Source organism: Myxocyprinus asiaticus, chromosome 2 (genome assembly GCF_019703515.2).
Source record: "Myxocyprinus asiaticus isolate MX2 ecotype Aquarium Trade chromosome 2, UBuf_Myxa_2, whole genome shotgun sequence".
Classification (NCBI taxonomy): Eukaryota; Metazoa; Chordata; class Actinopteri; order Cypriniformes; family Catostomidae; genus Myxocyprinus; species Myxocyprinus asiaticus.
In genome coordinates, this window is record NC_059345.1 from 52,429,225 (window position 1) to 52,456,997 (window position 27,773).

At 39.9% G+C, this 27,773-nt stretch overlaps 1 protein-coding gene across 5 annotated transcripts in view; it reads left to right on the plus strand.

The window, feature by feature from the left end:
- Nucleotides 1–3,666: 3,666 nt before the first annotated feature.
- The window catches only part of LOC127451354 (insulin receptor substrate 2-B-like), a 47,070-nt gene continuing 22,963 nt past the window's right edge, over nt 3,667–27,773 (plus strand). Inside the window, exons 1-3 of one of the 5 annotated variants that reach the window (XM_051716007.1) lie at nt 3,668–7,503; nt 19,293–19,339; nt 19,634–21,598. In XM_051716007.1, coding sequence (XP_051571967.1) covers nt 4,005–7,503; nt 19,293–19,339; nt 19,634–19,636 — 3,549 coding nt within the window. In that variant the 5' untranslated portion in view covers nt 3,668–4,004 and the 3' untranslated portion in view covers nt 19,637–21,598. Of the gene's footprint in view, nt 7,504–13,167; nt 13,259–19,292; nt 19,581–19,633; nt 21,599–27,773 lie in introns of those variants that run through there. The other 4 variants (XM_051715998.1, XR_007899097.1, XM_051716014.1 and 1 more) reach the window with 4 other exon arrangements.

The following is a 27,773-nucleotide window of genomic DNA, read 5'->3' on the forward strand; positions in this document are numbered from 1 at the left end:
ATAATTAGTGTGTAAATTACTCGGCACAAAAAGTAGTATAGTGCATTACATTTTAAATTCTTGTATTCAGATTACATTTACTGACTTTCAATGAAATTAATTCCTTTTAAGTACATTACAAATATTTAAAAAAAAATATGTAATTCAATTAAAACGTAAATTCATATGTAAGTCTATTTGTGTTTCTGTGACAGCTGAAGGGTGTGTGACAATGAACAAGCAGACAATAGACATTATTTTGTGACAACTGTTTTAGAAAGTAACTTAACAGTAAAGTAATTTTTTTTGTAACTTACTCAACACTGTTCATTATACACTTCAATGTTTACACACAATACAATGTAGGCTATACAATAATCCAATTTGGGGCACCATTGAGACAAAACCAAGCTGATCTTACAACACACTGTGTCATAGTGAACAGCAATAAAATGAGGAATACATTATATTTATAATATCAATTTTGTTAGTTCAGAATGGTCACGATATGAGGGATCCATCAATGTCTCTGTAATTTAGAGGAAATCAATGGCATGAACAAAACACTTGTGAAACACCTTCTATTGTATTGAAAATTAAACTATCACATTTTATTTAGAGACTCTAACTACCTTGACTAAGACTGACCATCAGTTATGGAAACAGACACAAAACTGTTCCTCGCATCAATTTCACCAAATACATTTCAATGTGTTGTTGACCTTAGTTCCACATGAATGAATGAATGAACACAGTAATTGTTTCACAATAATTACTTAGCAGGTCAGATAGGATATTGAACTTTGGAGCGAAATGTTCCATCTTCAACAGAGTAGCTTACAGTGCATCCGGAAAGTATTCACAGCACTTCACTTTTTTCCACATTTTGTTATGTTACAGCCTTATTCCAAAATGGATTAAATTCATTATTTTCCTCAAAATTCTACAAACAATACCCCATAATGACAACATGAAAGAAGTTTGTTTGAAATCTTTGCAAATTTATTAAAAATAAAAAACGAAAAAAATCACATGTACATAAGTATTCACAGCCTTTGCCATGACACTCAAAATTGAGCTCAGGTGCATCCTGTTTCCACATCATCCTTGAGATGTTTCTACAACTTGATTGGAGTCCACCTGTGGTAAATTCAGTTGATTGGACATGATTTGGAAAGGCACACACCTGTCTATATACGGTCCCACTGTTAACAGTGCATGTCAGAGCATAAACCAAGCCATGAAGTCCAAGTAATTGTCTGTAGACCTCCGAGACAGGATTGTATCGAGGCACAGATCTGGGGAAGGGTACAGAAAAATGTCTGCAGCATTGAAGGTCCCAATGAGCACAGTGGCCTCCATCATCTGTAAATGGAAGAAGTTTGGAACCACCAGGACTCTTCCTAGAGCTGGCCGCCTGGCCAAACTGAGCGATCGGGGGTGAAGGGCCTTAGTCAGGAAGGTGACCAAGAACCCGATGGTCACTCTGACAGAGCTCCAGCATTTCTCTGTGGAGAGAGGAGAACCTTCCAGAAGAACAACCATCTCTGCAGCACTCCACCAATCAGGCCTGTATGGTAAAGTGGCCAGACGGAAGCCACTCCTCAGTAAAAGGCACATGACAGCCTGCCTGGAGTTTGCCAAAAGGCACCTGAAGGACTGTCAGACCATGATAAACAAAGATTGAACTCTTTGGCCTGAATGGCAAGCGTCATGTCTGGAGGAAACCAGGCAACGCTCATCACCTGGCCAATACCATCCCTACAGTGAAGAATGGTGGTGGCAGTAGGTGCTGTGGGGATGTTTTTCAGCAGCAGGAACTGGGAGACTAGTCAGGATCGAGGGAAAGATGAATGTAGCAATGTACAGAGACATCCTAGATGAAAACCTGCTCCAGAGCGTTCTGGACCTCAGACTAGGGCGAAGGTTCATCTTCCAATAGGACAACGACCCTAAGCACACAGCCAAGATAACAAAGGAGTGGCTCCGGGACAACTCTGTGAATGTCCTTGAGTGGCCCAGCCAGAGCCCAGACTTGAACCCGATTGAACATCTCTGGAGAGATCTGAAAATGGCTGTGCACCGCCGCTCCCCATCCAACCTGATGGAGCTTGAGAGGTCCTGCAAAGAAGAATGGGAGAAACTGCCCAAAAATAGGTGTGCCATGCTTGCAGCATCATACTCAAAGACTTGAGGCTGTAATTGGTGCCAAAGGTGCTTCAACAAAGTATTGAGCAAAGGCTGTGAATACTTATGTACATGTTTTTTTTTATTTTTTTATTTATTTTTTTTTTATAAATTTGCAAAGATTTCAAACAAACTCCTTTCACGTTGTCATTATGGGGTATTGTTTGTCGAATTTTGAGGAAAATAATGAATTTAATCCATTTTGGAATAAGGCTGTAACATAACAAAATGTGGAAAAAGTGAAGCGCTGTGAATACTTTCCGGATGCACTACTATGAATATCACATACAGTCCATGTCTAAAAATCATCAGTGTGAAGAGACTTAATTAAGCACTGAACATAGCATTGGAAATTGGTTTTTATGCATACATGTGTACATACAACAAAGTAATATATGTTGTCAATGGTTTTGTTTATAGCAGCAGTATTATTTAAACAAATTGTATAATTATAGTATTTAGTGTAACTATAACACAAGTGACACCATTTATACTACACAGTCTTGATGATTGGGAATTCATTCATTTATGGAAATTAGGTTCTAATTTGTGTCTGTTTTTTCCTTTACAGCATCATGCTTTTGCATGATTTTTGATTTGCCACTCCAGATATGTGACTCTGCTTTCCCACGCTCATTATAAGCAACACACATTTACAAGAATGCCATCTGTACACACATTCAAAACACATTTAGCTGCCAGTAGTTGCCTTTGTGTGTAAAACGAGTGGCTCAAAAATGAACTGTTTTATTATATCCACTTTATTGCAATTAAATAACTTGCAGTCACTTGTCAGTTCTCCCATGTATTGCAAAGCCAGACTACTTATGCTCTAAAATACCAATCACCCGCAAACAAAAAAAATAAATAAATAAATAAAAAAAATCGGATAAAAGGATTTGTTTGTTGGTGCTTGGCAAAAATGTAAGGTAGCTGCAGTAAGTAGAAATTCACTGTTAAGCAGACAGCGTACAGTGCAGAAGCTCGTGATTGGACGGATGACCCTTCGATCAAACGCTACAGCCAATGAACGCGCTACATTGTATGACGCAAACTGCTTTCTATGATCTGATTGGACAAAACGCTATCAGTCATCCTACGTCACATTTCCAGTTTTTTTATTACTATGCTCAGTACATAACAACAAAAAGTAGGCAGGGGTAAAAAATAAATAAATAAATAAATAAATAAATATACAAAATACAACAAACATAATGCATTATTATGACAAAAAAAAAAATTTTTCTCAAAGCAATGCACACTAGTACTGACCATAATAGTACCTATATACTTTCCAGTTTCTTTAAGAACAACTGCCTGACATCCAACTTCTGGTTGGTAAATGTACACCTATGTAGGTGAAATTAAGATTAATGATATATGCCTACGTTTCGATATTTTTACCTTGCCAGTTCAGTGAAACTCCAAGTGAAACTATTGGTCAGTCGCATTGACGTGAATCCAAAAGGCCTACCGTGAATGGTTCCGTTTCAGATCAAAAGCTTTCAATCACTCGTCTCGCCCAATCGGACGCCTCGTCGTTGCGTCCTCCCACCCACAGGCGAATGACGCACGAGTCATGTGTTGTTTGTGCTGTGCTCAGTAGTGTACACAGGGTGCGAAGAGCAGATTGGTAGCTCGCTAGGAGGATCTACCGATAATAGAACGGGTAAATGTGGTCATGCTGCAGTCGCTGGCATTGAGTTCGTGGAGCATTGGCTGGAATACCTGCTTTTCATGTGGCGGCCGGGAGAAGCGCAACACTGAAAAGACTTAAACCCCCCCAAACAAAAATGGGGTCTCGGTCTGTGAGCCTAAGGTGAAGTCTCTCTTATCTAATGGCAAATTTAGCAAATTCCCAAGTAGGCAAAGCCGCTATGTTGATGCTGGAAACGCAACAGAGGGCTCTGGGAACTAACCGTGCAGCAGCTGCGACGGCGAACGGCGGGGAACCCCCTTCCGTACTGGATGTCAGCGGCGCTGGTTTTCATCAACAACGCTCACCGCCCTCCGATCATCAGCCGGGTGAAGCACATCAACAACAGTGTCGCTACCGGCAACACGCTGCCCATGAAAACAACCTGGAATCACCGGCGAGGAAGGGGTCCACGTACTCTTTAAACCGGGCACATGAGGACTCGGCCGGTAGTTCGAGCAACACACACGCTACCTCTGCTGTGAACGCCAGTCCCGCTGTTGCGGACGACATCAGAAAGTGCGGCTACTTAAGAAAGCAGAAACACGGCCATAAGAGGTTTTTTGTCTTGCGGGCGTCGAGTCATTTAGGGCCGAGCAGACTGGAATACTACGATAGCGAGAAGAAATTTCGTAACACCCTTTGCTCGACCGCCGCCGGATCCTCAGCTTCATCTGGCGGGGCTGCGGTGAGCGCCTCTCCTCCGAAAAGGGTGATATATCTCTACCAGTGCTTTACTGTCAATAAAAGGGCGGATTCTAAGCATAAACATCTCATTGCTCTGTATACCAAGGATGAATACTTCGCGATTGTCGCCGAGAATGAACAGGAGCAAGAGGAGTGGCACCAGGCGCTCAGCGAGCTCATGAGTGAGGGCAAGAGATGCCACCTGGACGCTGAGGAGATTGATGACGGCTATGGTACTGTAACTCCTGGCACTGATTTCAAAGAAGTGTGGCAGGTGAATGTTAAACCAAAGGGCTTGGGCCAGACTAAAAATCTAACCGGTGTGTATAGGCTCTGTCTGTCTGCTGAGAGCATACATCTGATGAAGCTGAACTCTGAGACGCCTTGTGTGAACTTGCAGCTTATGAACATACGGCGCTGTGGCCATTCAGAGAGCTTCTTTTTCATAGAGGTCGGCCGCTCCTCTTCTATAGGACCTGGGGAGGTTTGGATGCAAGTGGACGATTCTGTGGTGGCTCAAAACATGCATGAAACCATTCTGGAGACCATGAAGGCCCTCAAGGCATTTGCCGAGTTCAGGCCGAGAAGCAAAAGCCAGTCGTCTGGCTCCAACCCAATGGGTTTTATCACCACACGGCGACACCTGGGCAACCTGCCGCCCAGTCAGACGGGGCTCCAGCGGCGGTCTCGGACCGAGTCTGTGGTGGGCACTCCACCCAGCAGGAAGAGCAATGGAGCGAGCGGGTACAGATTCCGCACCTCCAGTGAGGGAGAAAGCACCATGAACCGCCCGTTTCGCTCTGTGACAGGTAGCCTTATTCATCTCAACACAGCCCGTGCTAACCTGAGCCGCCAGGAAAGTAGCAGTGGGGCTGGAGCTCGCTACATTCGTGCTCTGCCAGGCTCCACCCATCATGCACGTTCGGCCTCGCTGCCAGTCTCGCATTTCCCCTCGACCACCAGCCCAGTCAGCATGTCCAGCAGCAGTGGGCATGGCTCTGTGACCGACACCATTACTCGCCCCTCCAGCGCATCCATTTGTGGATCCCCGAGTGATGGAGGTTTCAACTCCTCTGATGAGTATGGCTCCAGCCCTGGAGACCTCCGCTACTTCAGAGTGCGCAGCAACACCCCCGAGTCTCTGGGAAACACGCCACCCATCCGTGAGGAGCACTGCCTCAGTGACTACATGGCAATGGGATTTAACCGTGATGTGTTCGGAACGGGCACAGGTGAGGTGGCCCGTGATGAGAGTACCGACGAAGATTCACGACCGGGGTCGTTAAGGAGGCGGACACCCTCCTTCTCCAGGCAGGTTGGGGGCGCTAGTGCTGCTGGAGTGGCTGTTTATCAGAAGATGACCCAGACCACCTTCTCGCTGGACGAGGCTGTGGTTGAGGATAGCTCTTGGAGTGCCAGTGCCCAGACCATCTCTAACTCCTCCTCCCTCTGCTCTGACTACAGCTCTAGTTCGGAACACAGCCAAGACCGCCCCCCTATGTTACGGCCTGCAGATGCCCCTAAAGATGATGGCTACATGCCCATGATGGCAGGTGTGCTGCCCTCCACCAGTGATGCAGACTACATGCTTATGCAACCAAAAATCCTCCTCTCTGGCTCTCCACAAGTCCAAAGTGCTGCTTTACCTGTTCCCCAGCACATGGACTCTCAAGGCTATATGATGATGCTCCCCGGTAGGAGTGGGGCTACTGACTCCCCCGCACCTTCCAGCCTTGACTCTAGCAGACGAGAAGATGGACGTAGAGCCTCAAATCGTCCTGAGAATGGCGAATACATGGATATGTCTCAGAACACCCCCACAGCTAATGCTCAAAGGGTTTCTAATGAGAATTACTATGCCTTGACCACTCCTGTGATCCCCAAGTCCTACAGTCCATATTTCTCCCTCCCTCGCTCATATAAAGCTCCATCCAGAGACCAGCCTGAGCACGACGAGTATGTTCCCATGAGTTCACCATCTAAATCGGTCTGCACCCCAGATCGTAGTAGCATGTGCCCACCTTCTGAAGCTCTGCATCATAATGGCTGCACAGACCGCCGAGCAGTTCGGCCGAACCGCCTACCCCTGGTAAGGCGGAGCTTGCACGGCATTCTGGGAACAGGTGAAACACCAGTGCGCCCTTCCAGCCCTGGAGAGTACATCAATATTGAATTTGGGGATCGGCCCACATATCCTGCATGTCCATTGTCTGGTGAAGGCCCCACCTCAACCCTCAATATCTGCAGGGAACAACGTAAGTCCCCCCTGCCACAGGACTACATGACTGTCGAGGTAGGTGGTCTTCCACCAAAGAGTCGGTCCCCAAGGACCTCACTGGTGGCCCCCTGGAATCCTCCTTCATATGTCCGGCCCACCTCATCCTCTCACTGCAGTTTGACTGTGGGAAAACCTGACGACTACACAGAAATGTCCTTTGCAGCTGGGGAGGAGACTAAGAGCCCTACAGATATGCTTGAGCGCCTGTGTATCCTGGAACGACAGTTTTTCCCTTTCACTCCCCCAATGGAGCCCAGGGTTGTCCGTGCTGATCCTCAAGGCAGGCGGAGACACAGCTCAGAGACCTTTGTGACATCAGCAGCAGCATCAGGTGGAAGCGGGCTGGATGCCAATGGCACAGTGCCTAGCAGCAGTCAACAGGTGGGGCGCAATATGTGTCAGAACTCTGTGTCTTATGACAGCGTTTGGACAGACAGTGTGACACCTAGCAGTGAGGTGACACCAGGAACCTCCTCTGTGAGGCCTGGAAGGACTTTACCTGCAGAACACCAGAATGGCCTAAACTACATTGCCCTAGACCTGAGAGATGACCTCCGGCCTGGAAACACTCATGATGCGATTTCCTTGGCATCGTCCAGTGCTCCACCTCCAGAGAATGGTGCCTATGCCAGTATAGATTTAATCAAATCTGAGGTGCTTACAGCAGCATCTAAAGGTAAGCTTTCCTTCTGAAGCACACACTGTATGAGTCCATACATGTTAAATATAAGTTCATTCAATGTCTCTAATTTTATTCTTTTAAAGTTACTGTAAGAATAAAAGTCATGGCTCCCTGCTTACTGAACAGACTTCGACATACCGACATGGCTAATCATATTCTTAAAGTGATAGTTCACCTGAAAATTTAAATTCTGTCATTCCAAACCAAACAGGCTTTTTTTCTTCGTGGAACAGAAAAGTAGATGTTGGTCACCATTCACTTTCATTGTATCTTTTTTCCATGCAATGACAGTGAATGGTGACTGAGGCTGTCATTCTGATGAACATCTTCTTTTGTGTTGGATGCAAGAATGAAAGTCACAGAGGGTGAGGAAATGAAGACAAAAATGTCATTTTCAATTGGTTTCTTTGTCTTGTTTGCAAGTAAAATATGTAAACATCTTTAAAACAAGATAAATTCACCCAATAAGCTAAATTGCAAATGATAAAATGGTTTTCAGATAATGCATTTCAATATAAGTAAATTTTTTCACTTGTTTTTCACCTATTTGTTATAAACAAGCGAGAAAATGCCAGTGCAATAAGACAAAATGCATGTATTTTCAAGATACGTTCTCTGAAATCAAGCCTTATTTATAGTTTTGAATTTTTTGCAGGTAAATTATTTTTCTTCTTTTAAAAGGATAGTTCACCTAAAAATGACAATTCTGACATCATGTATCCACCCTTATGTTGTTCCAAACCTGTATGACTTTCTTTCATCTGTAGAAGCCCAAATTTGACAGTGTTAGCGCCAGTCGCTTTCATTGCATCTTTTTTCTTACAATGAAAGGATGCTTACATTCAACCTAACATATCCTTTTTGTTCAAGAGAATAAAGTCTTTGATACTGGTTTGGCAAAACATGAGGGTAAGTAAAGTATCACTTTTGGGTGAACTATCCCTTTAAGGTGTTTACTGGAAAACAAGACCAATATACTCACTAAGAATATACTTTTTTGCAGTGTATTTTTTTTATTTTTTTTTTCACACTACACTGTGAAAAAAGACTTTTCCTCAGAGTGTAGAGCATTTTTATGTTCTGAATAATATTACAGACGTGTTCAGTAGTTAAGATTGTACAAATGGATCATCATTCAAACAGTTGCACATTCCTGTTGCATTCTCTAACAACCCCTTTGCTCTGAAAGTTTATCTTCTTTATAACTACTTTGTTTAGAGGCTGCTATGTACTTGGCTGAGGGTGTGTGTGGTGTGTTTGTGTTGCTGTAGGAGAATGAAGCGTGAGTCAGTGTTCTCAGCAAGCCTTGGATGGCTCATTTGTTTATCATAGTTAAAGCAGAGATGGAGGTGGGTTTGAAAAAAGTTGGCTTAAGCATCTGATGACCTTCTAGCATCTCTCTCTCTTCCTTTCTTTTTAAAAATCCCCTTCTTCCCCCACTGGCAGACGGCACTGTTGTAGATTCATGACTCAGGCGACGATATACAGGATTTTTTTTTTTTATTTTTTTTTTTATTTATTTTTTTTAAGACAACATTGCTACAGATATAGATATTTTGCATATGTCATTGGCTCAAGTAGGGGCGGGCCATTTGACCAATATCTTATATCACGATATGAATAATTTTGTCACAATGATGATATCATGCTATAGTAAAATGTTTCAGGAAAGCAATAAAAATTGGTTAGTATATTAAATAACCATATTGTATTTATGGAAAATCCAGTCAGTGAATACAGTGGATACTTTATAAATGAAAACTAGTTTTATAATTTTCCCTTTATTTTGAACTTGACAAACATAGTCAAAGTAAAAAAGAAAAACACTAAACATGGTTTTTCATTAACATTACCTTAATGCTAAATTTCACATCACAATTTTGTTTACCAATGTTATTACTGTTATACATTTAAGAAACTCAACATCTTCTCAAAGCAATGCAACAAAGAAAATAATACATAAGAAAAAAAAAATTCCAACAAAAATAAACACTTACAGGCTCTCGGTAAGCCTATGCATTAATGCGGCCCTGGATCTTCGCCACGATTTTGAGTAGCGCAAGTGATCCAGCTCTGTGCTCTCCTATCTCTGGAGCACAAATATCGGCAAGCTTGCTGGACTCATGCACTTGTGTGCTCCAGAGATAGTGCGCGCGACACTTATGTGAAGCATAGATGTGTGTGTCAGATGAAAAGCGTATTCAAACGCATAATGAATGTCATTGAACTTGCTGAATTTCATTGAAATTTTCAATGGTGGAATTTTTTTTTTTTTTTTTCATTTTTCTTCAATTCTCTCAGTCTCACATGAAGCCCTGCCCACTGATAGATGTGCTCATGCTGCGCACACGGATATATACATACCCTAGGATTTTTTTCATCAGCAGTGCTGCTGTGCACGTATCCACGAGCCTGCAATGCCGGATTCCCATTTACGCATGTCTGTGGAGTAATAGCTTAAAATGACCTTAGAATCATTATAGATGGGTTATTCATGTTCGCCTTGTAGTGTGTGTTTATTATTTACTGGGAGCTAAGAATGTATAGTCAAATAATGAAATGCCTCAACGCAAAAAATTACTTTCAGTAGTATTTTTATTAAACAAACACCAATAGAAAATATAAACCTATTTAAAAGAACATACATGTCACTGGGCTCCAGACTAACATAAAGTTCTACAGATGGTGGCACTAGCACCTGATTTGGTAGCATCAGTAAAAAAATATACACTACCGGTCAAAAGTTTTGAAACACTTACTCATTCTTTATTATAATTTTTTTCACATTTTAGAATAATAGTAAAGTCATCAAAACTATGGAATAACATAAATGGAACTATGAGAATTATGTTATTACTAAACAAAATCCAAAATAAATCAAAACTGTGTTATATTTTAGCATCTTCAAAGTAGTCACCCTTTGCCTAGAATTTGCAGACATGTACTCTTGACATTTTCTCAACCAACTTCTTGAGGTATCACCCTGGGATGCTTTTTAAACAGTATTGAAGATGTTCCCACCTATTTTGGGCACTTAGTGGCTGCTTTTCTTTATTATTTGGTCCAAGTCATCAATTTCAAAAACTTTTTTTTTTTTTTATTAAATTGTAGTTTTAAAATGAAATTAATATGGGGACACAATTATATTTTTGTCTACAAAACTAATTTCAAACATTTAAGCATACACCTTCAGATCAAAAGATTTTTAAGATCATGAGAAACATTTCAGTCAAGTGTTTCAAAACATTTGACACGGTAGAAGAGGTAGGTAGGTCTATCATGCCGGGTCTCCTGCTTCTCTGTTGTGTATTTTTACCCACTCACGAACAGCCTTTGATGGGCTGCTATACTATGACGTCACTGTGAACACGTTTGTGTGTATGGTGGGGACCCTTTCGTTTCATTCAGGTGTCCCATTTAAGTGAACAGTAGAAAGAGCAACTGACTGTTGCTGGCAAGTGTTACGTTGCGTCATGAATATTAATGAACCATGTGAAATGTCGGTAGTTAATAGCGATGCTCATAATCAGCGGCGCGGCGCCACTTCTGACTGCATATAGGGGCAACACTGCTATATAGCAAAATTCATATCGATTGACATTTTATATCATCGCCACGATATACTGTACATCGTCGTATCGCCCAACCCTAGGATCAAGGCTTCATCACACACTGGCATAATTTTTTGAGTCACTGCAGGTAGGCTACTATACCAGTAGTCATCATTGCTAATTTATTAGAAGGATAGTTAAAAAATGAAAATTCTGGGATCCTTTACTCGCACTTATATTGTTACAAACCTGAACGAATAATGTTCTTTTGTGAAACACAAAAGAGGATATATATGCAGTTTGTTAGACTTCGTCACCGTTCACTTTCATTGCATCTTTTCACCATACAATGAAAGTGAATGACTACAGGACGCGTGATGCAAATCTCGTCATCAGCAGAGTGCTCGAGCACTGAACGTGTGCTTGAATGTGCAGACTGCGCATGCGCCTGGAATTATTTGCACAAATTAGTGGATCCACAAGGTGGCAATTCTTACATTGAGCCGTTACTGTCATGAAGAAACGCTAGAAGACATGATCGCCGGTAAATAACAGGAGACGAAGGTAAAAACAACAACAGTAGATATGCACGTCAAGAGCGTGTGTGAGGAGGTCAGGAGCTGCATTTGTGTAACTCGAGTCAGAAAGAATATTAAGATATCTTTATGGGTCTAAACTCCTGACAAGAAATTGTCCGCCATCTCATAGCAGTCGTAGCATGCATGCACCAAACGCCTGTGTATGCGCGCACCATCAAATTGAGTATACTTTGACAGGCTCACGTTCGACTGTACGCAGACGCTGAGCGTTCGTGTCAAAATCAAAGTTTACTTTGGGCTTTAGGCTGTTGTTCTGCCTGACATCTCAGTGTGCACCAGTTTTTTGGGGGAAATTCAACCCACAAATAGCTTACTTATAGTTGTCTCAGTAAATAAAGCTGGGATTGGAGAAAGCATTATAATATATATTTATATTTTTTATATCTTTTTCTCCCAATTTGGAATGCCCAATTCCCAATGCGCTCTAAGTCCTCGTGGTGCCGTAGTGACCCGCCTCAATCCGGGTGGCGGAGGACGAATCTCAGTTGCCTTCGTGTCTGAGACCGTCAATCCGCGCATCTTATCACGTGGCTTGTTGAGCGCGTTACCACGGAGATGTAGCGTGCGTGGAGGCATCAATGCGCAACTCACCACTCGCCCCATTGAGAGCGAGAACCACTAATCACAACCACGAGGAGGTTACCCCATGTGACTCCACCCTCCCTAGCAACTGGGCCAATTTGGTTGCTTAGGAGACCTGGCTGGAGTCACTCAGCACACCCTGGGATTTGAACTCGCGACTCCAGGGGTGGTAGTCAGCCAAGCATTATAATTTTAACATTAAAAAAAAAAAAAATGCACACTGCATCATTAAATTTGGCTTTTTTTGTGTGACACTCCAAAAGTTGTTAGAATATAATTTCAAAAGTCAGTCTCAGTCTTGTGTATGGATTGTCACTTCTGCGTGTCTGTTCCTGCCTGCTAGCACAGGTTTTCACAAGACCACTAGCATTAACTCTATCATAGCACACGACACCTTTTAGCCTTGTCTTTACTGAGCTTTTATATAATAACAGTAACATACTTGCTATTATGGTAGGGCTGAAAGATTTAGACAAAAAAATCTCATTCAAATTATTTTGCAAAATATTGCGTTAATAAAAGAAAAAGAAAAGACTAGTAAGTGTTTCCTTTTGACCAAAATTAGGTCATGGGCAAACATGCTCTACTGCTAATAGAAATACTATTAAAGAAAGGGTGTTAAAAAGAACCACACTAAATAAATAAAAAATATAGTGAAACATAAAGGATACCTGTACCTATTTTTGTCCACTTTGTGATAGGGTCTTAGCCCACTTTTCATCATTGTTTTTTGGAATCCAATAATAAGCTATTATTAAGTTAAAGCTGAAGTATGTAACTTGTAACTTTTTCAGTGTTAAAATACTTCTTTTCTATTCCAGCTTAATATGCAGAGACAGCTATAAGACATTTCTAGGTTAATTTCCTTGAAAATGTTAAACACTGTTACTCTGTGCGGCTACCAAAATTCCTCTGTTTGTTTTTAGAGTGACCCGCTTATACCCGCCCCAACAACATTACTCAACCAATGGCGTGAGTTTGGGGTGGAAATATCTGACAGATGAGTGAGAGAATTCGGTAAGCTGTTTTGAAAACATTGTTTATTTTTGCAGTTCCGTTCAGTGGCGCTTGTGTCGCAGAAATGACATATTTCAGCTTTAAGAAATTATTATGGAAATATGTTTGTATAATATTAACAACAACAACAACTATTATTGCTATTATTAAACAGTACCATAATTATGTAATATTTTCCTAACCTGAATGCCGCATAGCTATGTGGGCCTTTATTTGGGCTGAAGCTTTTATTTTGGTGGTACACTGAAGGAAGAAATGGAGAAATGCACTCAACCACTCTTCTGTTCACAAAAACCTGGTTACTTTAGATTTGGATAGTAACTTTTAGCGGCCAATCATATTTGGAATTACACAAATGCAGTTATTAAATCTAGAGCGCTGTAAATATAGCGCACTCAGCTCATTAGCCTCACGCATGCTTTGAGTATGTGTAAAACTACAGAGAACAGAGCTGCGCACAAACATTAAGCTCAGCCTATTTTAGCCTTTGCTGTTTGATAATTGCACTACGTCATATCGCAATTTCGATTTTATTTTAATTATTCGTTCAGCCCTATAATGTGGTGGTTGTCAGATGTATTTGTATTTGACAACTAAAAGGGATAGTTCAACCAAAAATGAAAATTCTATCATCATTACCTCACCTTCATGTTACTCCTAACCCATATGACTTTCTTCTGTGGAACACAAAAGGAGATGTTAGGCAGAATGTTAACTTCAATCACCATTCACTTTCTATTGAATGGAAAAAGATGCAATGCATGTGAAAGGGGACTGAGGCTAACATACTGCCTAACTTCTCCTTTTTTTTTCACGGAAGAATATATGGCAAACAGTATGTGTTTAGAACAACATGAGGGTGAGTAAATGATGACAGAATTTTCATTTTTAGGTGAACTATTCGTTTAAGTGTTCAAAACAGGGGCAGACACAAACTGTCCCTTGTCAAAGATATTTCAAGTGCATCTGGGTTACTCTGACATTCTCTTCTCAATCTCATGCCATCGTTTCTCCTCCTCTCTTTCTCTCCTGTTCTCTCTATTTGTTTGTTGGGACCGAGCATGTTGTGCGTGTGTTTCATGCTTGTGCATGTTTTGTTGGCTCATTCACTGATTTCTTTTGATGTGAGCTAATAGACAGCATTTTGCAGCACAGGACACGTGCAGCAGGAAGTGCATCAGAGCTGAAAATGTTTTGTCTTAAGCCTGCTGTGTTCATCCACCTGGAGCAACTATGACTCAGTGGACCCGGATGCCTTTTTCTTAAACTCTTTCTTTCTCTCTCCCTCTAATTTTACAGTAATTCTCTCTATCGCTCTATCTCTTGTGCAGCTGTCAGCAGTTCATTGAATGCTTGTTGAGTTCAGTGTGAGCGTTCGCAGTGAGAAAGCACATTCTTACTGAATTAAAGATTTTACAGATGTATAACCCTTCATAAACCTGTTAATTCGACATGCAAGTGGAGTTTTACAGCATCTGTAAGCAAGCGATGTGATAACTATTGCTCCTGTTTTATAATATGTAATAATATAGATCAATAATAATAATACAGCATTAATGTTATAATATTATTATTTATTTTATTATCAAAATATGTTTTTGGTGTGTGTGTATGTGTGTGTATGTATGTATGTATGTATATATATATATATATATATATATATATATATATATATATATATATATATATATATATATATACACACACTATATATATATATATATATATATATATATATATATATATATATATATATATATATATATATATATATATATATATACACATTATATTGCCAAAAGTATTCGCTCATCTGCCTTTAGATGCATATGAAATTAAGTGACATCCCATTCTTAATCTATAGGGTTTAATATGACGTCGGCCCACCCTTTGCAGCTATAACAGCTTCAACTCTTCTGGGAATGCTTTCCACAAGGTTTAGGAGTGTGTTTATGGGAGTTTTTGACCATTCTTCCAGAAGCGCATTTGTGAGGTCAGACACTGATGTTGGACGAGAAGGCCTGGCTCGCAGTCTTCGCTCTAATTCATCCCAAAGGTGCTCTGTCGGGTTGAGGTCAGGACTCTGTGCAGGCCAGTCAAGTTCTTCCACACCAAACTCGCTCATCCATGTCTTTATGGACCTTGCTTTGTGCACTGGTGCGCAGTCATGTTGGAACAGGAAGGGGCCATCCCCAAACTGTTCCCACAAAGTTGGGAGCATGGAATTGTCCAAAATCTCTTGGTATGCTGAAGCATTCAGATTTCCTTTCACTGGAACTAAGGGGCCAAGCCTAGCTCCTGAAAAACAACCCCACACCATAATCCCCCCTCCACCAAACTTCACAGTTGGCACAATGCAGTCAGACAAGTACCGTTCTCCTGGCAACCGCCAAACCCAGACTCGTCCATCAGATTGTCAGATGGAGAAGCGTGATTCGTCACTCCAGAGAACACGTCTCCACTGCTCTAGAGTCCAGTGGCGGCGTGCTTTACACCACTGCATCCGACGCTTTGCATTGCACTTGGTGATGTATGGCTTGGATGCAGCTGCTCGGCCATGGAAACCCATTCCATGAAGCTCTCTACGCACTGTTCTTGAGCTAATCTGAAGGCCACATGAACTTTGGAGGTCCGTAGCGACTGACTCTGCAGAAAGTTGGCGACCTCTGCGCACTATGCGCCTCAGCATCCGCTGACCCCACTCTGTCATTTTACGTGGCCTACCACTTCGTGGCTGAGTTGCTGTCATTCCCATTCGCTTCCACTTTGTTATAATACCACTGACAGTTGACTGTGGAATATTTAGTAGCGAGGAAATTTCACGACTGGACTTGTTGCACAGGTGGCATCCTATCACAGTACCACGCTGGAATTCACTGAGCTCCTGAGAGCGGCCCATTCTTTCACAAATGTTTGTAGAAGCAGTCTGCATGCCTAGGTGCTTCATTTTATACACCTGTGGCCATGGAAGTGATTTGAACACCTGAATTCAATTATTTGGATGGGTGAGCGAATACTTTTGGCAATATAGTGTGTGTGTGTGTGTATATATATATATATATATATATATATATATCTTTATTCATATTATCTGTTTACATCATATATACATCATAACTGAGCAGCAAGGTTCTCTCTCAGGATTTCCTCTGTTTACATTTTCAGTGCATTTTGACAACACTAAACGACCATTTTTAATGTAACTGGTGGGAACTGACTTAAACTCTTAAAGGAATAGTGAACCTAAAAATACAATTCTGCCATCATTACCCTCATGTTGTTGCAAATCTGTTGGACATTCTTTCTTCCGTGGAACTCAAAAAGAGATGTTAGGGACAATGGTAGTTTCAGTCACCATTCACTTTCATTGAATAGAAAAAAAAGATGCAGTGTTAGTGAATGGTGACTGACCTTCTGCCTAAAATCTCCTGTTCCTCGGAAGAGAGAAATTAATATGGGCTTGAGGGTGAGTAATGATGACAGAAATTTCCTTTTTTTGTGAACTGCCCTTTTGTTAAAGTATTTGTTAAAAGTATCTGCCAAGAACAACAACATAACAACATAAGTCAAGACATGGTTGCATCATGTCTTGCTGGGAAACAAGTGACTGAAGGCCAAATACTTGATACTTTAAAAATCATTCCATCTCAATAAATCATGAATTGAGAAAAGTAGCCCCCCATGAGATTGTCGTAAAATTTCAGATATTTAAGTATTTATTTATTTGGTCAAAAAATATTTTCTTTGTTGAATAGTCGTTTGATCTCATTGGACGTAACATGAGATCATATGAAACTCAAATAATGATGTGCGAGAGCACTGAAGGGGCAATAATATTCAGCTGCAGGCAGAAAGGAAAAAAGCACAGCTTACAGTCCAGACACACTCAAATGTTCCAAACAGCTCAAGGTGATGTAGATTGCAAAGTATAAGAGAAATATACAATAATACAAAATAAGTAAATACAGAATCAATGTTGCCGTGAAATAAAGCGGAGCTGGCATTCCGCTGGAGCAAAACTTGCATGGGTGTCTAAAAAAGCATTTTATATTTAATGCATCCTTTATTACAGTTTAAATAATAAGGAAGCGGGTCATGTAATTAAGCACAAACTCTCATACTGACATTTCTCTGTGTGGTCAGAGCCGCTTCTATGAAGTGATGCAAACAGCACGAGAGACTTTCTAAATGATCCCGGCTGATGATACTGATGACACTCTCTCATACAGAGACCCTCGTCTCTGATGCGTGTTTGCCACAGCTTCAGAAGATATCAAGATGGCTCGCGAATCGTGATGTATTGAATCGTAATCTATGTGGTGCATTGTGTATCTTATCGTAAATTATTCTGCGATACGCAGCTTTATTAAGAAGACGGAGTTTGTTTTTCGTGAGTTAAAGATGGATCGAAATCAAGTGAACAAAAAGGTGAGAGAGGGTAGTCTTCACCCATTATACACTGCAACAAAATTAGTTTTTCTTTTTTGGCTTTTCCAATATAAATCTAAAACTCCTTTAAACCAAGGTACATTTTCAGAGTTATAATCAATGTTGAATATAACCATAAATATAAGTGTATTTTGTCTTACTATGAAAAAATACACTTATGTACAAAATATCTTGTATTCAAGATATATTCTCTAAAAACAAGTCTTAATATCTTATACTGTATGTCTCTCAGGTAAATGTATTTGTTTTAAGGATTTTTAGATATTTTTAATGGAAAACAAGACACAAACACACATAGGATTTTTTGCAGTGATTTGTTTTTTTTACTGAATTAAACTGAATACAAATTCTCAAGTATTTTCTCCTGTAATCAGTGAGGGTCATTTAGAGGTATTTTTAAAAGATACTTTTATCCTCTTCTTTATTTTTTAGAAAGGACATGTTTAATACAACCTATTAACTCGAGGCAGAAGCTGAATTGCTGGTTAAGAGCTAATGATTAATCACTGCAATAATTGCCCGACTAATTGATTAATTGTTCTACTAAACGTTAGATTAGACCAGGGGTTGGCAACCTTTTTGACATGGAGTGCCATTTTTTTTATTTTCCTGGTCAATGGCTGTGTCAGAAAAAAAGAAAAATTTGAGTCCACTCGTGAAAATGTTTTTATTTTGCATTTTTCTAATTAAATCGTTTATTTTTATTCTAATTTAATAGTTTCTTTTTAATTACAAATATTATCAGTATATAGTTTGAGTGAATTTTTTGCAAAACCCGATGATTATGATATAATCATGATCCTGCATGTGAATTTTCACAGAGCATCTTGTGAAAGTGCTTTAATGAAAGAAAACGTGCCCTTTTTACAAAATGAGTTAACACAGTCACAAATTTGCTTGTTTGATTACTGATCACAATTGTCAAACATTTTTCAAAATCACACAGAGGGGTAATCAGAGAGGAGCAAGCTATTAAGTTTTTCGCACCTGCATTCCAATCTACATCATGATGTAATCCTTCTTCATGATCATGCAGCGTGTTTTCATAAGCTGAATGGGAGACTATACACTATTAAAGTGTGACGAGACCCGCGCTGCGCGTGCAAGCCATTCGCACATCACAAGATCAACTATTTAGCCCTTTTTGGTGAATTGCACCTGCAACATCCTAAAACTTTATAAATACTTTTTTTAGTTTAATTTATATTTTGAATAGACTCTTTTTAACCCCACGATGTGGGTTTATGTTTTCTCTTTTAATCGTTTAATGTAATTTTGAGTGTGACTATGGTTTAAGGAGGGTATACCTGTATTCTGGGTTGGAAATCTCAAGGATTAATAGTTGTGTTTTCTTTATTACATCACGTGTTGTTCTGAAAGCAAAAAGAAACAAATTAAATACGGAATGTAGGCTGTCATCCGCGCAGCCTGACCAAAGCAAAGTGGGTGTGTTTACTCGCGCGATTAACCGAAAGTGAAGCGCTGCCGGCTTGTGATGCGTGAATGGCTTGCATGCGCTGCACGAGTCTGTTTGGTATACTGCAGTCTTGTCACATTTTAACTTTTTGTTTATCCTCCCATTCAGCTCAGGAAAACATGCCACGTGATCTTGAGGAAGGATTACATCAAGAGGTAGATTGGAATGCAGATGCGGAATTTATATAAATAAAATAGTCTAGCTCTCACGCCGTTGCTGGCGTGCCAGTGATTATCCCTCAGGTTACCAATGCTGGCACACATGCCATAGGTTGCTGACCCCTGGATTAGACAATTATCAAAATAATAGTTAGTTGCAGCCCTACATGGTAACACCATCGTAGTACCATCTGATACTATTTTTCTGTACAATGGTACCACCACTAGTCTCACTTTACCTCCTGTGCACCTCTCTAAATTACTCTCCATCTCTCCATTTCTTTCATGAAGTGAGACCACTCTACTAGTGCTGAAGATTACCAGACAACAGCAGCATGCACTGATGCCACAGTATACTACCTCTGACTCGAACTTCATAATAACAGCAAAATACCACATTGTTTTTTTTTATTCATTACAGTGTATGTAGGGTAGCAATATTCACAGATAGGAGTGGTATTCGGCTGAACTCGGTGGTGAATCAGCTCAGACTAAGAGCCCAGGCAAGGGGCCGTTCAAACAGACAGAACGCAACAGACTGGAACCGAACGCGAGGATCTCGAGACAGACACACATTTCCAAGTTGAACATCTTTCCTGGCAAAGCATTTAAAAAACACATTGCTTAATCTGAGAAATGCTTATTAAGAGAGCAAGACGCAACAGCCAAAGACCTCCTCCAACTGTAAGGGGCTGTTCACACCGAACGCTTTTGCAACCATCCATTTGTTTTTCTATGTAAACGCGCACTAGACAAGCTTCTTTGTTTCGCTTTGTTTTTGTTTATTCAGCGTCTCGTGCAGGAATGCTGTTTTTTAGATGCTGTGTCTAATTAAAAAGAAATTTAAAAAGCATTTTGAGACCTGCTTTCTGTTCAACTGTATTTGTTGCACTGTGTCTAGTCTTTTTTTAGCACAAGAATGCTTTTGATCTGAAGTCATCGTCAGTGCTTGGCACAAATCCAAAATTTGAATACACAATTTATCATTAGAATGTGAATTTTCTTAAATTTGACGAATATTTGAGATGTAAATTTAAATTTGACGGCACTATACAGTATACCTGTGTGTGCATATATGAATACACTGGAGGCCAAAAGTTTGGAATAATGTACAGATTTTGCTGTTTCGGAAGGAAATTGGTACTTTAATTCACAAAAGTGGCATTCAACTGATCACAAAGTATAGTCAGGACATTACTGATGTAAAAAACAGCACCATCACTATTTGAAAAATGTAATTTTTGATCTAATCTAGACAGGCCCCATTTCCAGCAGCCATCACTCCAACACCTTATCCTTGAGGAATCATGCTAAATTGATAATTTTGATACTAGAAAATCACTTGCCATTATATCAAACACAGCTGAAAGCTATTTGGTTCATTAAATGAAGCTTAACATTGTTTTTAAGTTGCCACAGGATGCAGTAGACTGGCATGTCTTAAGGTCAATATTAGGTCAAAAATGGCAAAAAAGAAACAGCTTTCTCTAGAAACTCGTCAGTCAATAATTGTTTTGAGGAATGAACATTCCTATACAATGCTTGAAATTGCAAAAAAAAAAAAAAAAAAAAAAAAATGAAGATTTCATACAAAGGTGTACACTGCAGTCTTCAAAGACAAAGGACAACTGGCTCTAACAAGGACAGAAAGAGATGTGGAAGGCCAGATGTACAACTAAACAAGAGGATAAGTACATCGGAGTCTCTAGTTTGAGAAATAGACGCCTCACATGTCCTCAGCTGACAGCTTCATTGAATTCTACCCGCTCAACACCAGTTTCATGTACAACAGTAAAGAGAAGACTCAGGGGTGCAGGCCTTATGGGAAGAATTGCAAAGAAAAAGCCACTTTTGAAACAGAAAATCAAAAAGAAAAGATTAGAGTGGGTAAAGAAACACAGACATTGGACAACAGATAACTGAAAAAGAGTGTTATGGATCTTAACCCCATTGAGCTTTTGTGGGATCAGCTAGACTGTAAGGTGCGTGAGAAGTGCCCGACAGGATAGCCACATCTATGGCAAGTGCGGCAGGTAGCGCGGGGTGAAATGTCACCTGAGTATCTGGACAAACTGACAGCAAGAATGCCAAGGATCTGCAAAGCTGTCATTGCTGCACGTGGAGGATTTTTTGATGAGAACTCTTTGAAGTAGTTTAAGAAGTTCTGAACATTTTTTTCAAATTGTAATAGTAATTTTTCATGTTATTAATGTCCTGAATATACATTGTGATCAGTTGGTGCCACTTTGGTAAATAAAAGTACCAATTTCTTTCCATAAGAGCAAAATCTGTACATTATTCCAAACTTTTGGCTGCCAGTGCATAAACTTATTTTTCATTTATTAGGTACACCTGTACATCTGCTTATTCATGCGATTTAACTAATCAGCCAATCGTGTGGCAGCAGTGTAATGCATAAAATCATGCAGATATGGGTCAGGAGCTTAATTTAATGTTCACATCAACCATCAGAATGGGGAAAATTTTTTATCTCAGTGATTTCGACCGTGGGTTGATTGTTGGTGCCAGACGGGCTGGTTTGAGTATTTCTGTAACGGCTGATCTCCTGGGATTTTCACGCACAACAGTCTCTAGAGTGTAAAGAGAATGGTGTGAAAAACATCCAGCAAGCAGCAGTTCTGTGGGTGAAAATGGCTTGTTAATGACAGAGGTCAGAGGAGAATGGCCAGACTGGTCCAAGCTGACAGGAAGGTGACTGTAAACCCAAATAAACATGTGTTACAACAGTGCTATGCAGAAAAGCATTTCTGAGCACACAACACGTCGAGCATTGAAGCGGATGGGCTACAGCAGCAGAAGACCCCTCCGGGTATCACTACTGTCAGCTTAGAACAGGAAACTGAGGCTGCAGTGGGCACAGGCTCACCAAAACTTGACGGTAGACGACTGGAAACACATCGCCTGGGCTGACAAACCTGGATTTCTGCTGAGGTACACAAAGAGTAGCCCCACTGCAGCCTCCGTTTTCTGTTCTTGGCTGACAGAAGTGGAACCCAACATGGCCTTCTGCTGTTGTAGCCCATCCGCCTTAAGATTCAACATGTTGTGCATTCTGAAATGCTATTCTGCTCACTACTTTTGTACATTGTACAGAGTGGTTATCTGAGTTACCGTAGCCCTTCTGTCAGCTCGAACCAGTCTGGCCATTCTCCGTTGACCTCTCTCATCAACAAGGAGTTTTCGTCCACAGAACTGGCGCTCACTGGTTGTTTTTTGATTTTCGCACCATTCTCTATACACTCTATAGCAGAGGTGCCCAAACTTTTTCCTATGAAGAGCCAAAAATTAATCTTGACCGTGGGCCAAATGAGAACATTGGATTATAACCAACTCAGGGCCTGGAATTTATTTCTGAAAATGATGGGGGGGCCTTCACACCCTTACACGGCTCATATGGGGGGCATTGCATAATGTGCATTGTTACTGAAACAAATGTTTTTTTTTTCTCATTCATATATTTAAAAATATTTTGGCTATTAAATCAAATCAGAGCCTACAAATCAAATGCACAGACGCAGCATTTCTCCGGATTTGGAATGAGGAGCTTATAAAAAAAACTTAGCAACTCCTTCAAGCCAATTTAATAAAACAATGAAAATTAGTCAGAGATATGAAGTGGTTAATGTTCTGTAAAATTATTTATTGTATCATTAATAACGTTTTATTTAACATCAAGGCTATTTAACACATCCAGATATTATTTTTGTTAAATTATTAGTAACTACATTGTAGCATCTGATAATTTTAGCATGACACCGAACTGATGCAGAGCGTGAGAAGCAGAGTGCACGTCAGTGCGCGTTTATGGTGCGAGCATGCTCCACTGACTCTGCAATATCTGCATAACGGACGGCACGAAACAATTAATGTTCAGTGAAAATTCAAATGAAGAACATAATATAGAATATATCGATGGATATATTATTTTGGAACTATATCAGATTGCAGGGGGATTTATTTGCCCAGAGCCTCCATAAATTTCCGACCCTGGATGGAACTAGATATGGAGATGAGAGATGTAACAGGTGTTTAAGTCTCTCTTCATCATGCAGCTGGTACATTACACAAAGTATTTTTGCTATTTCTGCCTTTCTCGTAAATGTGCTGCATTATGAATAACGAGGGAGCGCCAAGATATGAAAGGCCCACGCGCTCGCAATATTAACAGCTTTGTTGATTATAAAGAGGAATTATATAGTTTTATCACATTACTCACTTATGGAGACATGGTATAACACCATTTGCATGTCAAATTAATAGGTTTAGAAACGTTTATACTCCTGTAACATCTTAAGTTCCGTAACTATGCGACAAAGCGCACGCTTATACTTCTGACACTGCTGACAGCTGCATGAGAGAGAAAGTGAGAGATGGAGCAGTCTCTGGAATTACAGTTTGACACAAAAACAAGTTTATTGATTTGATTTTGTTCATCTGTATCTATTATTTTATTCATTTGCAGCGGCACTGAAAAGTGAATAAAACTGTGCGGGAATTTCCCGCATTATGAACGTGGAAATTGCAGGAATTATTAAAACTGTGCACAGTAGCCGCAATCCTGTGCCGAATTTCAAGCTCTGCAAACTGTTTTATATTAAAATATTAAAGTTGCCCTGGTTCCCCGCTTTATAATTTCATTATACAAAAAAAATAAAATAATAATAATAATATTTACTCTGCTGCAATCTGCTAAATTAATGCAATGAAAAGCTGCGTCAATAACATTTTTAAAAAAAAAATTCACTCTTGTCATATACTTCAAGGCGGGCCAAAAAAGGTCCAAGGTATTTGCCCACTGGCCCTAGTTTGGGCATCTCTGCTCTAGAGTCTGTGGCACGTGAAAATGCAGAAATACTCAAACCAGCCCGTCTGACACCAACAATCATGCATTGGTCTAAATCACTGAGATCACTTTTTTTCCCCCATTCTGATGGTTGATGTGAACATTAGCTGAAGCTCCTGACCCATATCTGCATGATTTTATACATTACACTGCTGCCACACAATTGGCTGATTAGATAATCGCATGAATAAGTAGATGTATAGGTCTGCCTAATAAAGTGGTGAGTGTATATACAGTAGGGATATATTTATCTGGCAGTCAAGATACGATTCCAAAACAATGCCTGATACATGTTTTTCTTATTGATTATAATGCTTTGCAAAGGAAAAACTCAGTAACTTAATTTTAACCAAAATCAGGTTTCTTATACTGTGATTTGTACTGTGACAGACAGGTCTAGCTCAACTATGCCCAGATTTGTTTTATTGGTGTAGTTACTGTGCAGTTACAGGCTTTGCATGGTGGGATTATCATCATAAAATTGATAAACTAACTTTATTTAGTTTATTAACAAAGTGGACCTTTACATTTGGTATGAACGAGCTGTGAACAACACAAGGAATATGCATAAAATTAAATAAACGGTTCTCTATCAAAGCTCTATCAGTTTAGTAGAGTATCACAATATTTCAATTTATTTCTTTACAACCTTTTATCAAGAACTCTGTCAATCTATAGAAAATAAATATTTATTCTCTATCAAAACACTAATAAATATTATTAAATTACTTATATTTAAATAAGTTTGTTTGTTTAAAGCATTAATTTTTATTTTACAGTATTTAATTATTCATTAGAATTAATCTATCCCAAGCCTGTTCATTTTTATTTCTAATAAAATCTAGAAATCTATCAAACATCTTTGTACAAGAAGTCTCACTTACTTGAAATTTGTCTGACGAGTCATCAGGTGTGCGCACTGTCCAAAAGAGCAAGAAACTGCAATAAGCATCAGCCAATGAAATATAGAGAGAGCACAAGAGGAGAGAAAGGCATTTGGAAGCAGCAGACAAAAAAAGGATATAAAAACATCACCAACGTCTCCTGAACTGCTGTCTCATTATTTTAAGCTTTTTTTTCCCCGTTCTATGCAAATCAGTGTAATAAAAGGCGCAAGCCTGTCTTTCATGTTGTTTTTTGACTTATTAAAATCTAAAGTTGTAATGTCAATCACAATCTTTTTTTATCCCTCAGTTTTGTTTTCATAAGTAGGCTTACTAGAATTTAGGGGTGTAGCATTCATTAGAATGACATACTATAATATACAGTGCATTCAGAAAATATTCAGACCCCTTAATTTTTTCAAAATAATTTTGTTGCAGCCTTATACTAAAATGCTTTAAATTAATATTTTTATCACATCAGTCTACACTCCATACCCCATAATGACGAATCAAAAACCAGATTTATTTTATAACTTTTCAAATTTATTAAAAATAAAAAAATAAAATATCACATTGACATAAGTATTCAGACCCTTGCAATTTAGTTCAGGTGCATCCCATTTCTTTGGATCATCTTTGAGAGGTTTCTACACTTTGATTGGAGCCCACCTGTGGCAAATTCAATTGATTGGACATGATTTGGAAAGGCACGCACCTGTCTGTATAAGGTCTCACAGCTGAAAATGAATATCAGAGTAAAAACCAAGCCATAAGGTCAAAGGAACTGCCTTGTGTCGAGGCACAGATCTGGGGAAGGCTACAAAAAAATGTCTGCATTGAAGGTTCCCAAAAGCACAGTGTCCTCCATAATTCTTAAATGGAAGAAGTTTGGAACAACCAGGACTCTTCCTAGAGCTGAAACTGAGTAATTGGGGGAGAAGGGCCTTGGTAAGAGAGGTGACCAAGAACCCGATGGTCTGGTTGAGCTCCAGAGATCATGTGTGGAGATAGGAGAAACGTGCAGAAGGACAACCATCACTGCAACACTCCACTGATCTGGGCTTTATGGCAGAGTGGCCAGACGAAAGCCTCTCCTCAGTGCAAAACACATGAAAGCCCACTTGGAATTTGCAATTAAGCACCTAAAGGACTCTCATACTGTGAGAAACAAGATTCTCTGGTCTGATGAAACGAAGATTGAACTGTTTGGCCTCAATTCCAAGCATCATGTCTATAGGAAACCAGGCACCGCTCATTACCTGTGCAATACCTTCCCAATGGTGAAGCATGGTGGAGGTACCATCATGTTGTGGGGGTATGTTTCAGCAGCAGGGACTGGGGGACTGGTCAGGGTTGAAGGAAAGCTGAATGCAGCAAAATACAGAAATATCCTTACTGAAAACCTGGTCCAGAGCGCTCAGGACCTCAGACTGGGCCGGAGGTTCACCTTCCAACAGGACAATTACCCTAAGCACACAGCCAAGACAACGCAAGTGTGGCTTAGGGACAACTCTGTGAATGTCCTTGAGTGGCCCAGCCAGAGCCTGGACTTGAACCCAATCGAACATCTCTGGAGAGACCTGAAAATGGCTGTCCACTGACGGTCCCCATCCCACCTGACAGAGCTTGAGAGGATCTACAGAGAATAATGGCAGAAAATCCCCAAAATCAGGTGTGCAAATCATACCCAAAAAGACTTGAGGCTGTCATCGCTGCCAAAGGTGCTTCAACTAAGTACTTAAGTAGTTAAGGGTCTCAATACTTATGTCAATGTGATATTTTAGTTTTTTTTCTTTTTAATACATTTACAAAGTTATAAAAAATCTGGGTTTTGCTTTGTCATAATGGGGTATGGAGTGTAGATTGATGTGAAAAAAATTAAGGAGTTCTAGGGTGAAAGTTCTACCTGTCAATCACCCTCTACGCTAAAACAAGATTTTAAAACTTTGCCAGGTACACACAGCTTTTAAAAGAAACAACTGTAATCGGAAGATTTGAAAAGGTGCATATACATTACATCCACAAATTCACGAAACGTTTTTAGTGTGCCTGATATCAACAAAGTGACACAGATGAGAAACATACACATCTGAAACTAATTCAATACATGTACTCCACAATATAACTGATAATTCAGCTCTAAAAGTAATGATTGCACTTAGATTAAATGCAAGTATAATTGGCAGAAACGTGTGCCACTGTTTACTTTTTTGCGCTTTATCATCTAACAGTAACACACTGATGTAAAAAATGATGTATTTAGTTATGAAATCAGAGACTCTCCCCTCGAAATCCCAACACAAGTGTTCCAAAGAAATTACCAGGTGTAAATGGCGATGGCGTCTGTCATCTTGTGATCAGATTGCCCGAAACACATCTTTATACCAGGCAATAAATGGCACACACACAGCGGGAGTGAGAGTGAAGTCAAAACTGATGCACTAGGTTCAAATGGTTTTACAATGGCTTTTTTAATCTCTCAAAATGACAGCTTTTTCCATCAGTGTTTAAAAAAATTCTGTTAATGACAGAGATTTTCGGTTAACGCAACCTCTGAGCACAAGTTTGTGAATAAATTTAAGGATTGTAGCTTTCATTCAGGGACGAAAGGTTGTGTGGTTGATGCACGCAGTCTGCAAACAGTTTTGTACTCAACTCTCAACTCTTAACCATTTGTTTCTAT